Source organism: Charadrius vociferus, unplaced genomic scaffold (assembly GCF_000708025.1).
Source record: "Charadrius vociferus isolate BGI_N301 unplaced genomic scaffold, ASM70802v2 scaffold594, whole genome shotgun sequence".
Classification (NCBI taxonomy): Eukaryota; Metazoa; Chordata; class Aves; order Charadriiformes; family Charadriidae; genus Charadrius; species Charadrius vociferus.
In genome coordinates, this window is record NW_009648155.1 from 88,209 (window position 1) to 101,705 (window position 13,497).

At 43.1% G+C, this 13,497-nt stretch overlaps 1 protein-coding gene across 1 annotated transcript in view; it reads right to left on the bottom strand.

The window, feature by feature from the left end:
- The window catches only part of GOLGB1 (golgin B1), a 46,496-nt gene extending 33,322 nt beyond the window's left edge, over positions 1-13,174 (bottom strand). The window contains 7 exon segments of the mRNA XM_009884035.1: positions 641-1,052; positions 3,704-3,811; positions 4,252-4,374; positions 6,829-6,981; positions 11,404-11,556; positions 12,299-12,451; positions 13,085-13,174. Coding sequence (XP_009882337.1) covers positions 641-1,052; positions 3,704-3,811; positions 4,252-4,374; positions 6,829-6,981; positions 11,404-11,556; positions 12,299-12,451; positions 13,085-13,174 — 1,192 coding nt within the window.
- Positions 13,175-13,497: the final 323 nt, after the last annotated feature.

The following is a 13,497-nucleotide window of genomic DNA, read 5'->3' on the forward strand; positions in this document are numbered from 1 at the left end:
ATTTTTGCTGAAATATATCCAGTTTACATGTATGCACAGTACCATACGTGATAAGTCCCCTATCTTTCAGTCACTGTTTCTGTTTTGAGCCGTAAAGGAGGCGGAAGAAAATCAATCTGAAATGATAGCTTGAGCCAAGATCGATGTTATTAGTTCTAATACAAGCCTACAGAGAAAAATGGTACTGTTTGCTTTCCTTGGTTGTTTTGCTTATAATTTCAGTAGAAATTCAGACTCTGGAGAATGTGGCACATGTAAAAAGAACTCACATAAGTTGACAGAAAAAATCCAACAAGTTATTAAAATTAATTAAAAAAATACATCTAGCTCAAGAAATCCATAAACATCAAAAGATTATATGCTGGGACAGTACAGAAGGAAAGCACCATATATGCTGCCCTACTGTTATGCTCTTCCTCTTACAACTGGCTTTGGTCACTGCCAAAGACAGAAAGGAGGGATCCCACCAGACAGACCTGTAATTTGATACAGTACAACCACCCCTACGTTCCTATGCAATTAGGAATTGTTACACCAAGACTTTTTATAAACAATTATGAAAACAAAGCCAAACCAAAGGCAACCCAATGATCTTTCGGCTCTTGAGAACCTGCTTCACCAAACTGCTGTGCTTGCTCACCCTGTAGTTTCTGTATCGTAGCACTGTTTTCGACAGACACCACCAACAGACGGTCAACATCCCGTTTCAGCTGATCGTTTTCAGCTACAAGGGCAGCATGGCTAGAGTGCAGTTCTTGCTCAGCCACCTTAAGACAATTGATCTGAAGGTTTTTCTCTTCCACCTCCAGCCTTTGTTTCTGCTCCAGGTCTTTATATTTCACCTCTAATTCAGCTTGTGCTCTTCTTGCATCTTGCAGCTGTTCCAAGAGACACTGCACCTCCTCCTGCAAGCGATGGGAGGACAGCTTTGTCTCAGCTAGTTCCAGCTCCATCTTTTCTCTGAGATCATGAAACTCTTGTCTCTCTGCATCTAGCACACCCCTCAGGGAGCTTAGATCCCCTTCCATCTTCTGGCACTGATCTAGGAGTGTCTGTAAAAGGATATGGAAATGACTTTAACTCTCAACTAGTCCAATACATTGCCAAAACAAAGTACCTGGATTATATTTTAAAATTGCCATTAAATCCTTTTCAAATATCTAAGCAGCACAAAGGAGGAAATAAATATGGCAGAAATCTCAAATTGTTAAAAAGAAACTGCCCTACTATTTGCAAATTGCAAGAAAGCAATGCTGGGAGAAACAAGAACTCTCAATTTTGGTAAAGAAGAGATAAGTCTTAATTTAGAGCAGGGGAACATCAAGGAAAGAAACAGTAGGTACAGTGGTCATGAGTTCTCTTTCAGAGGAAAGAAAGCGTCCCAAAAAGGGGAGGAAGGACTATAGCAAAAGATGGAAACTCAGCAATTACAGAATACAATTAAGAAACAGAACAAAAGTGTGTACGTGAAAGGGGCTCAAAAATGCTGACATAGGAAACTGGAGGTAACAGAGTGCTCCACACAGTGCCCACTGCTTCAAGAAAGATCCCAGAAAGCTAGCTGACACTGACCAGAGATTTGAGACAACCAAGGAACAGAAACAGACCCTACACTTGCCAGAATTCCTGTTGTCAAACTTCCTCCTCCTGGACCTGGGGACTGTCAGCATAGCTACTTTCAGGAGGAGGCTGATGAGGAGCTCCCTTTATTTTATAGGTAAGAAGAGAAGCTTCAGCCACATGGCCTCCAGTTTGTACGTCTACCAAGGTCTCCCCCTGACCATATAATGTACATTAGGGGAGTCAAAGCCACAGAGGAGGAGTCAGGGGACCCCAACAACTATGCCATGAAGATATCCATGCCACCACTCCATTAAACACCATGGTGAGCAATGTAATCAATAGTCAGTACAAGTCAGCTCACTGGGGTTCTTCACCTCTTCCTGGTGGTAAGAGGTCCCATCACTGTGCCTGGCTGGAACACATGGGAAAAGGAAACAGAGTGGCACATAAGCGTGTAAAAGTTATCAAAGTGAGGTTCAGCACTAGACTGGCTGGAGATTGTGTGGCCTACTAACATGAGATATAGTATAAGTCTCTTCTAAAGGGAAGAAGAATTATTTTCAGAAGTTCAGATATTGGAAAAAAAAAGTTAAAAAATACACTAATCCTGTATCTGCAAACAAGCCTTTTAAGAGACTGCTGGTCAGTCTCACCTCTGTGCTGAGCAAGATCATGGAGCAGATCCTCCTGGAAACTATGCTAAGGCACGTGGAAAATAAGGAGGTGATTGGTGACAGCCAACATGGCTCCCTAAGGGCAAATTGTGCCTGACAAATTTGGTGGCCTTTTACAACAGCATTACAGCATTGGTGGATAAGGGGAGAGCAACTGACACCATGTACCTGGACTTGTGCAAAGCATTTGACACTGTCCCATACCATTTCCTGGTCTCTAAATTGGAGAGACATGGATTTGACAGATGCACCACTCAGTGGATAAGTAATTATCAGGGGTTCCTCAGGGGTTGGTACTGGGAGGGGTACTACTCAACATCTTTGTTAGTGACATGAATGGTGGGATTGAGTGCACCCTCAGCAAGTTTGCTGATAACACCAAGCCGTGTGGAGCAGTCAACATGCTGGAGGGAAGGGATGCCATCCATAGGTGTGAGAAGTGGGCCTGTGTGAACCTCATGAAATTCAACAAGGCCAAGTGCAAGGTCCTGCACGTGAGTCATGGCAATTCCATGCACAAACAGAGGCTGGGCAGAGAATGGATTGAGAGCAGCCCTGAGGAGGAATTGGTGGTACTGGTTGATAAGAAGCTCAACATGAGCCAGCAATGTGTGCTGGCAGCCCAGAAAGTCAACCACATCCCGGGCTGCATCAAAACAAACACGGCCAGCATGGCGAGGGAGGGGATTCTGCCCCTCTGCTCTGCTCTCATGAGACCCCACCTGGAGTACTGTGTTCAGCTCTGGGGCCCCCAACATAAGGAGGACATGGGCCTGCTGAAGCGAGTCCAGGGGAGGGCCACGAACATGATCAGAGGGCTGGAGCACCCCTCCTATGAAGACAGGCTGAGAGCATTGGGTTTGTTCAGCCTGGAGAAGAGAAGGCTTTGGGGAGACATTATAGCAGTCTTTCAGTACTTAACGGGGGACTATAGTAAAGGTGGAGAGGGACTTTTTACAAGGGCATGTAGTGATAGGACAAGGGGGAATGGCTTCAAACTGGAAGAGGGTAGATTTAGGTTAGATATCAGGAAGAAACTTTCCACTATGAGGGTGGTGAAGCACTGGCCCAGGTTGCCCAGGGAAGCTGTTGAGACCCCATCCCTGGAAGTGTTCAAGGCCAGGCTGGATGGGGCTTTGAGCAACCTGGGCTAGTAGAAGGTTTCCTGCCCATGGTGGGGGGGTCGGAACTAGATGATCGTTAAGTTTGCTTCCAACCTAAACCATTCTATTATTCTATGTTTCTAGGGAGTCTAGCAATAGGACAACGGCTAACGGTTTTAAACTGAAAGAGGGTAGATTTAGATTAGATATTAGGAAGAAATTGTTTACTGTGAGGGTGATGAGACCCTGGCCCAGGTTGCCAGAAATAAGCTAATCTGGTAACATCTGAGCTACTGACAAACAAAGGCCCTATCTACCACTTACACATGAGAGTGAGGCAATAAGCAAAGTATGAAAAGGTACCTGGTTTTGTTGTTCAGCAGTACGTAATTCATGCTGCAGCAATTCTACCACCTGAGTTCGTCCTAGCAGAGCTGCTTCCTGCTCCTCTAGCTTTCTCTGAAGCAGGTTCTGTGAGAGAGACAGTGCTATACCAGTATCTGGGAGGCTAACATAAGGAGGCTGGATTTCCTGGTTTGATCCATACACCTAGTTTTCATAACACAATTGCTTTAATAGCCTGAATAACTTCACTTTTGTTGATACTTATTCTGGAGCCCTGGTGCAGTAGGAAGAGCTCACTGTTGTTTCACAAATAGGGAACTGGAACACACAATAATTTAATACTTCTTTTTAACTGTTCTTTCTTCAACTAATAGGAAATCAGCAGATTGAAGCTAGGACACCGAAAGTAGAAACTCGCATCCTCAAAACCGCCAAACAATCAAATCGTCTTTCTTCTCACCCCTTCTGAGTTACTTTGATGAGAACTGCTCTCTCAGGGTGTCTTCAGACTAGTAAAATTTCTTTTCCTTTCGCCTTCCATAATAATATTATTATATCAAATATACCTGCTGCATCTCTAATTCCAGATCTGACTGGGCCACTATCTTGCGCAATTCAACTTGGTGCTGGTGAACCTGCTCTTCTAGGAGAGCTTCCTTCTCCTGAATCACTTCCTGCAGGGAGCTCAGCTGAAAAAATAAGCCAAAAAATAATAAAAAAACCCCACAAACATACAAGAAGATTATGAGCTTGATAGACACACAGGCTTCGTTTCAACACGCACCACCATATTATGTGTGTGATGAGGTCTACAGCTTGATAATCCAGTATGTCACCTTGGTCAAATGGTATCTTTATCCTACTACTTATATATTAACTGCTAATATTTCAGATCCCAGAAAACAAAAACCATAGAATTTAATCTAAAAATACGCAGAATGATAAAAGACATGATTATTATATAATTACAAGTTCATAAAACTTCTGGGTTTTTATTTGTATAGGATGCAGCCCAATTCACAGATCACAAGCTAAACCTGCAATTCAGAGTATGAATAAAACTCTTTCCACAAATACACATAACAGCTGTTACGTTACATGACAAAAAGCTCCTCTCCACATCCACTGCAGACACAGAGAGCACACAGAGAGGCAATGGAGCTGAAAAAATACTCTGCCCCAGCTATTCCAAAGCCCATCACAGAACAGCAATGGCAGGCAGGGAAGAACCCAAATTCTGCCTCGGAGAATGGGGCACCCTGTCCAGGCCCTTCCAGGGCCTGTGGCCCCCCTCCTCAGAGAGCCATCAATCCCATTGTCAAAGTGTGAAACCCATTAAGATGACTTAACCACGGAGCACCTTTTGCACCATAGGCAGTTACTGCCTAGGGGCATAAGGGTATATTACAGGATGAAGACCAAGAGCATTTTGGGACTGCAAAAGACTTAGGGAACATTTAGAGGAGGAACAAAAGTTAGGGAAACGATGGACCTTGGCAATTCCAGCAGGAACAAAAACAAAAAAAATAGATGGTAAGTGAATTGAAAAAGGCCAGTTATATAAACAGTCGCTGCCCAATATGCTTGTCTGGCCATGCCATGCACCCCATCAGCAATCTGTCCTGTCTTCTTACTAAACACCATTTCTAACTCTGCCATTGCAGGACAGAGTCTCTATTCGGTGTGCGTTTGTGTGTGTATGGGGGGGCTCTAAGTGCTAGTGACTGGAATCAGACTGCAGGTCAAAGGGCTTGTGCGTCCACGGTGCTACAACTGGGGAGATTAGGGCATTTGAGGTTAAGTGTCAGCAGCTGCAGTGGGACCACACGTCAGAGGGCCTGTGTGCACTTGGTGCCAGAACCTGGAACGAGTGCAAGTGAATGTGTGATCACTAGCAAGTATCAAGCTGGAACAGGTGGCAAATAGGTGAAGTAGCCTTGGAGCCAGGACAGAGAGGGGATGGTGCCTAAGGGTGAGACCACAGGCAGACTTGGCTACTGGATGGACCAGGAGAGTTCTGGCCACCTGCCAGAGAGCGTAGGGTCTCGGGGGTCTCTAAGGATAAGACCTGCTTTTGTGCGTGTGTGAATCTCTGAGGGAGCAAACTGCTAGAGAGCAGGGGGGTCCTGGTCACGGTGCGCATGCAAGTCTGTGTCTCTCCAAGGGTAAGACCGCAGCAGGTTGGCTACTGAAGGGGGCAGGGGAGCCCTGGTCAGATGTGGTGGTGGGTGTGTGCGTGTGCACACGTGCACTAATGTGCGCATTTTTCTAAAAGCAAGCCAGCACAGGGGGGTCAGCTATTGGAGGGACCAGGGGAGAACCAACCAGCTCTGTGCACACGTGTGTGAGAGCGACGGGTGTGTACCAGCAGCTGGAGTGGAGCTGCACACCCTGGAGCTTTCTTTGCACGTCCACATGCCAGCAACCAGGGAGACTTGGATCCAGGGGCCAGTTACTGGGCAAACTGAGTGTCTCAGCACAGCCGTTGGCGAGATCCACAATGTACATCTGTACATATTCTTACTACTCTCTCATCTGAGCTGTCATATAGGGGAAGAAGGTGAGGCTGTTGGCGCTGTTTGTGCTCATGTGAGTGCTGGGTGCTTCTGTCTGTGTTATCTATGTGTCTGGCCAGCTACATACACATACAGGAGTTGTACAGGTGCATCTTCTGGGAACACATTCGCAGCCACACTACTGGCTGGACTGGGGGTCACAGAGCTTTGGCAACCTTGCCTCTGTCAGACTGCAGGATTTAGATATATTCCCTAGCAGCAGACTCAGGAACCACTGCCTCTCAAATTACGCAGTGACAAGGCACAGGGGAATGGTTGAACGCTGTGTCAGGGGGGGTTCAGACTTGACTTAGGACACATACCTTTACTAAGAGGTTGGTCACACACTGGAACAGGATTCCTAGAGAGGTGGTCAATGCCCCGAGCCTGTCAGTGTTTAAGAGGCTTTTGGACGATGCCCTTAATAATATGCTTTAACTTTTGGTCAGCCCTGAATTAGTCAGGCAGTTGGTCTAGATGATCTTTGTAAGTCCCTCCCAGCTGAACTATTCTATTCTATCATGCTAGTGCAAGTGGTGGGGTGGGAAACACAGACAGACTGACAAATAGAAAAAAAAAATTCTGTACCTGTGTTGCATGCTTGATTTCAGCATCTTTCAGATTCACTTTTGCTAGAGCCAGCTGTTCCTTCAGATCCTGAACAGTATCCTCTCGCTCCCTGAGCTGCTCTTTTAGTGCTTCGGCTTCCTCTCTATGCCCTTCACTTGTATTTTGGTTACTCTGACACTGCAAGAGGAAAGAAGCGGGAAAAGAAACAGAAGAAAGTAAACTGATCAGTGTTACTGGTCAATCAAAAAAAAAAAAAAATCAGAATGCTACCACACTCTTGACTCCTAACCAGATGCTTATTTCTACTACATTTCTTAATTTCTTAACTTTACACTTTCTTTGTTTCTTTAAATTAAGTTGTCCTACGTTAAGTAGCTATCTTCTGTATTTCTCTGTAGATATGCACAAGATGTCTTTTATTGGAAAGTGTCAAATCACTTCAGAATGGCTAATTATCCACGAATGCTTACCATATATTTTATTTAATAATAAGATTTACCTTAGTTTATAATACATTATCTACAACATAACCACCTTGATTTGTGAGGCTTTTTAATTTCACAGATTTTTATAATACCAGAAGTTAAACATTTTTTTAATTAGCAATAGAAGAATATTCTCTGCATGACAAAGGGGTAGACATTAAACATTCTAGACTGTAGAAAATGCCCATGGAAATCTCTTAGTCTAAAGAGATTTATAGCAATGAAACTGTTAGAAATAAGCAAAGGAACATGCAAACAATCATCAGTTCTACTCTGCTCTGAAGCACTAAAACCCTCTGTTTATGACCATTAAATTTAAACTCAGACAACATTTCACATAAAACATGTGCTTGGGCTATGTCTGCTCAGACGCACTAGCATACTACCCCTGCACTCTTTTTTTTGCCTCTCAAAGACCATTGAGTCAGCAATGTGCAATCGCAGCCCAGAAGGCCAACTGTATCCGGGGCTGCATCAAAAGAAGTGTGGCCAGCAGGTCAAGGGAGGTGATCCTGCCCCTCTACTCCACTCTCGTGAGACCCCACCTGGAGTACTGCATCCAGCTCTGGAGTCCCCAACGTAAGAAAGACATAGACCTGCTGGAGCGTGTCCAGAGCAGAGCCACGAGGATGATCCAAGGGCTGGAGCACCTCTCCTATGAGGAGAGGCTGAGAGAGCTGGGGCTGTTCAGCCTGGAGAAGAGAAGGCTCTGGGAAGACCTTATTGTGGCCTTCTAGTACCTAGAAGGGGCCTACAGGAGAGCTGGGGAAGGACTTTTTACTAGGGCATGTAGCGAGAGGACGAGGGGGAATGGCTTTAAACTGGAAGAGGGCAGGTTTAGATTAAACATTAGGAAGAAGTTTTTCACTTTAAGGGTGGTAAGGCACTGGACCAGGTTGCCCAGAGAGGTTGTTGAGGCCCGATCCCTGGAGGTGTTCAAGGCCAGGCTGGACGTGGCCTTGGGCAACCTGGTCTAGTGGGAGGTGTCCCTGCCTATGGCAGGGGGGGGGGGAGTCAAAGAATGTTCTAGGTCCTTCCAACCTAAACCATTCTATGATTCTCTAGTAACACAGTTGTACACCTACTTAATACAGAGTCACACATTAGGCGCAGCCTATCAACACCATCACTAAGAAGGAGGAAAAACATCCTTCTATTGTTATCATCTCAGCACTCCCAACTACTTCAATCACTTAGTGTTGGGGATTTTTGACTGAATATATACAAAATGTATCTCTTATCTTTCCCTTTTTACAGGTATTGGATCAAAGATCACCAATAACATATGGAGTCTAGAAAGTATTTACATCCTTTAAACCCATTCTAAAACATTTACAAAGGCTTTTAGAAGGAATTATAAGTCAGTGTAAGAACTAAGAAGCTCCTGTTCCTCAAAAGATGCGTCACCTACAGAGAAGGTCTTTGGAAGCAGGTAAAATAGATAGACAAGGAAAGCTTTAATTGCGCTTAAGCTTAGAAGTAGAACAGAGGGGAAAAAAAGAAACAACGGAAGTGCAGGAAACTTTAAGAAGCCAGGGATACATACCATTTATAAGGCTGGGGCAAAGCAGTTGCTACAGGGGGAAAGATGAATTAGTTTGCTCACTTGAGATTAGCTGTTAGGATTGACAGTGTCAGATTTGGAAAAGCTGTTTATAAAGTCTTTGCACACTGGTCACTAGATGGAGTACCACAATTAAGGACAGCAGCACAACTACAATTCCCCAGAGCTCAAGCTTTCAAATATCATGTTTTTCCAAAATGGCTAAACTCTTATATCTGAACATAAACTTTAAAGTGGGTAAACATAAATTAAGAGGAGCCTCAATTGTTCTGTATACAAATACCAACTACTTAATAGAAAGATATAAGATGATATTTTGATTCTCCTGAAAATGAGGCACTCTGTTAAAATCCCAGAAAGTAATAGTACCAATTAGATATTTAAAATACAGCCTTCCCATGGGGCTGCTATCACGGAGAGGAAGAAAAAGCCCTTTTCTATATTTATCTCCCATGATTTCTAGAAAGAACTATGAATGTTCAATACATTAGCACAACATGCAACCTTAACCTAAGTTTTTCATCTTCAAATGACAGGGTATCTGTCTAGGAAATATCACCACTACTCAAGACGGCATCTACTTGGGGAAAAAAAATCTAAATAACGACAGGAATCTGTAGCTTCTCAGTAAGTCTAACCTTACAAGAAAGTATCTAGAAAGTGCTTTCTGGGTCAAATACATAATATTGCAGGTAACTGCCCTAACATAATTTCTCTTAAATGATGTTCTAACCCAAAACCAATAAAGCTCTGGTCCACAACACTTCCACTGGGGATTGTAGGAAGACCTCATTCCTCTCTACTCAGAAGGCCATTTTTCTTAATGGCTAATTTATACCCATCTATTCACCTGTCAGTACTGTCCTTGCCCTTTAACAGTTCTCCCGCTTTCTTGGTGCTTACCTTGCTCATACAACTGTAGAAAGAAATGACGTTTCCTCACTGCCTTCGGTTGACTAAATAGCCAAGCTATTTTGAGTGTCTAGTAAAGACAGCTACTAACATAACAGGAGAATGGAAAATTTTTTGCTGCTCTCAAAATTTATCTTTCCTAATTCCAAGTGAATAGAATGTGACAGCACTCCACATGAAGCCTTTCCACTCTCAGTACAATAGTTGGAAGGATAACTGTTGGCCTTACATAAAAAAGAACAGGCCTCTTTTTAAAATCTACATCACACTGATTAACCAATGGTAAGCTTTGTCTCATGTTGCCTTCAACTGAGAAACTTGAATTTTGAAGAAAGAACACTCATTAGTCCACAACAGCGACTCTACACAAAATAACGTAACAGCACATGGGTCTACACATGCTACATATGAATAAGCTAAAAAAAGTCTCAGCAGCAGGACAGCGATGCGAAGTGACACAGCTGAACAGCCTCTAGGGCCTTCACTGTCCTCTGTAGCCAGGGGATTCTATTCATGGCCTTGCAGTACACAGTGGCAGGATACCACAAGTGCTTGATCTTGCACTTATTAAGTTTTGCTTTATTTTTATATTACGTCAGTCCTCAAGATCATCCAATTCTTCCTGTATGAAAACCAAATGCTGCTTTGCATTGAGGTTCTCAAGGCTGTATTGTAAAGTGAATTACAGTATTACTTATCATTACAGTATTAATATTACACTACAGTGAATTAAAGTATCATTCTACGATTTTATGATGCCATCAATCAAAAATAGTAAGCACAAGTCATGGAACCAATCTTTACTCCATTGGTAGTCACCTCTCACCTGACAGCTCTCATACTCACCCTTTAATGCTTCCTACAATATTTTAATCTTTTTTTCCCAATGTTTCAAATAACCCTTATCTTCTCTGGTTTAGTGAACATCATCCGATGTCCTGCAATCAGTTTGGGTTTCTACCACACTTCCCTTACCTAAAATTAATAACTTTTTAAAGAAAACTATGTGGTCAGCAGAACAATTTTAAGTTTTCAAACATTACCAGCTCTGATGGGAGTTTCTAGCTAGTAGTTAATAGCTTCTTTAATGTCTTGGTAAAGGACACTTTCCCCTCATTTTTTACCTAGCTTTACACAATTATGGCTTGTTAACCACAAAACTTTGTGGAGGCACAGGAAGCTACATGGCTGGAAAATATGTATTTTTTCTTCTTTACATTTAAGTTACTGCCTTTCAATTTTAATGACCTCTTTACCTCATTGTTCTTGTATTTCAGCCAACCTTCCCTCTCCTTTGCTGAACTTATATAACAGGTAACATTTTGAAACTTACAGATCAGACAGACATGTGATTTCTGCAGGAAAGAACTTCACTACAACAGATTACTGAAGGTATGCAAAGTGAAACTGGCCCATACCCTTGAGGAGATCAAGTTGTGCACTCCAAGGGCATCTGCAGTACAAGGAAGCTGGACAGACCGGCTTCCTACATCATAGACATGCTTGCTGGAACTATGAATGTCCTGCTAAGGAGAGAGATAGGACCTGCTAGCTCACTGGGACCTAAAATGTAGGGTGGCACCAGTTTATCAGCAGAGGCTAACAACTCTTAAGTAGCCCTGTTCTCCCAACCTTGAGATACACTTGCTCTTCGGACAAGGTCTGTGTGGGCAATGGTGATCCTTTCTCTGTAAGCTCCTCAATGCGTTTGTTCAGTGAGGCCAGTTTGGCTTTGGCCTGAAGTTTAAGTTTCATCAGTTTAGCATCTGCAGCCTCTCGTTCTTCCTGCAAAAGAAAGACACAAACTGAGTGCACTTAAAATTCCAGTGCCAGCACCACTTGGAAAAGTTACGTAATTTGTCAATCTGCTGTTCTTTGTCCAAACCTCCCTCCCCAGTAACAGTGCTAATTAAAACACATCCAGGAAACAAATTTGCTCTGAAACGCTATACACAGCAAAATAGTTCTGCTCTAGTACTTTCTCTTCAAGGGACAGATCACTCAAGGGACTTCTTTCCCCAGTCAGTACAAACTCAGTTTGACTTCCTCTACTATATGCAGTCCTTCAACACTGTCTCAAGTAACTGTACTTTCTCTCATGTCATGCCTCAGCGTAAGCAATACGTATCTTTGGTTACATGCCGTAAAAACCACTGGAACGCTGGGTGACTGCAGCACAACCTACTCTTTGTCTCAAACACTCTGAAGTGGGGAAAGAAAAACCTCACACAAAAGATACTAGTATTTACTAGAGCCACCAGGAATCTGCACAGGCCTTGAGGAGCTCCAAGACAAAATGCTACATAACTTGGACGTAACTTATCTACTCCAGAAGCAAAATGAACAGAAGCTATCCTACATCTCTTGGGTTAGGGTTCATTCTTTGGATTCCAATAGTTCTCTGGAATTGATACGTTTAGTAGTTTAGGTGCCTCAAATGTTCAAAAGAAACCAGAGACCATCTTGCACGGAAAGCTGAAGTAGCATTTTACTCTTGCTCCCAGGTCTCCAGTAAAGGAAATGATACCTTGAGTAGAGTTTCTTTTTGCTGGAGCAGGGCATCCTTTTCTCGGATCAAATCCTTCAGCTGAACAACTAGTTTTTCTGTTTGGGCTAGGCGCTCCAATAGCTCCTCAGGTGCTTCCGTCATTCTTTCCACTTCTGGCTCTAAAGCTTGTACCTGAAACAGTGAAACAAGTGCTCTGAAGGAAAAAAGTCTAAACAGACTGCAGCATAGCATCCAAATGATATCTACAGCTCCGATCCTAAATGCTGCACTTTGTTCCTTGCAAGCATTTCATGTAGCCTATAGAACTACACGTAATTAGGTGAAAGCAGGAGTAAAGCTCAGGATTGCCATGAGCCAACACATAAAAAAGAGCACCTTTGCTGAACACGCCTTCAGCAAATGTGAAGTGAGTGACACTGCAGAGACTCTACCACTCACACGATATCCAGTGTCTCAAGTACCAAAGGGCAACATACAGACCAAGCCTTCCACTGTCACCCATTCATGCAGAACTCCCCTTTCTGGTCCACAGAATCATTAATACTCTTTAAAAAAAAGGTCTTTCTTCACCTTAATTCTAGTTTGTTTTTTAGGATCACCTTGAGATGTGGAAACTAAGGAGATTATGGTGTACCCCACAAAAGTGCGGACTTAAGAGGTCAGGAATGTAGGAGAAGCAGAGTAGCTCAGTCTAGTGCTCAGCAATGAAGCAGCAAGAAACAGTTCTCGCTGCAGTGAAATAATTCACACCCCCCAAACTCTCAGTAAGATCTGAAAGACTTTAGATCTAAACACTGTACTTACAGCAACAGAGGATTCAGTAACTGCATCTCCATCATCACCTGACAGCTCTTGTAAAACAGTATTTGCTAAACCTGACAAACGGCTCAGCATCTTCAGCCTAAAACAAAACAAAGAGTCAGAATACAGTTACAGAGTCAAAACTGCAAAGAAGAATAAGCATCCCTTCATGCTGTTCTCTAACGTTATAGAGGTGATCAGGCTTACAGGGAATACATCTCTGCAAAAAGTGAAAAGCCAAAGTAAAACCTCAGGAATAAAGAAACGATCACGTTAAAAGCAGCCAGACTCTCTGAACATAAGAGAAGAGGATGTGCTGGTAAGACACATGAAGATACCTTCACCACTCTACAAATATGACTGAAAAATACATTTAGATACCAGATTTCAAGTCACCCTAATAATTCATTCTTGAT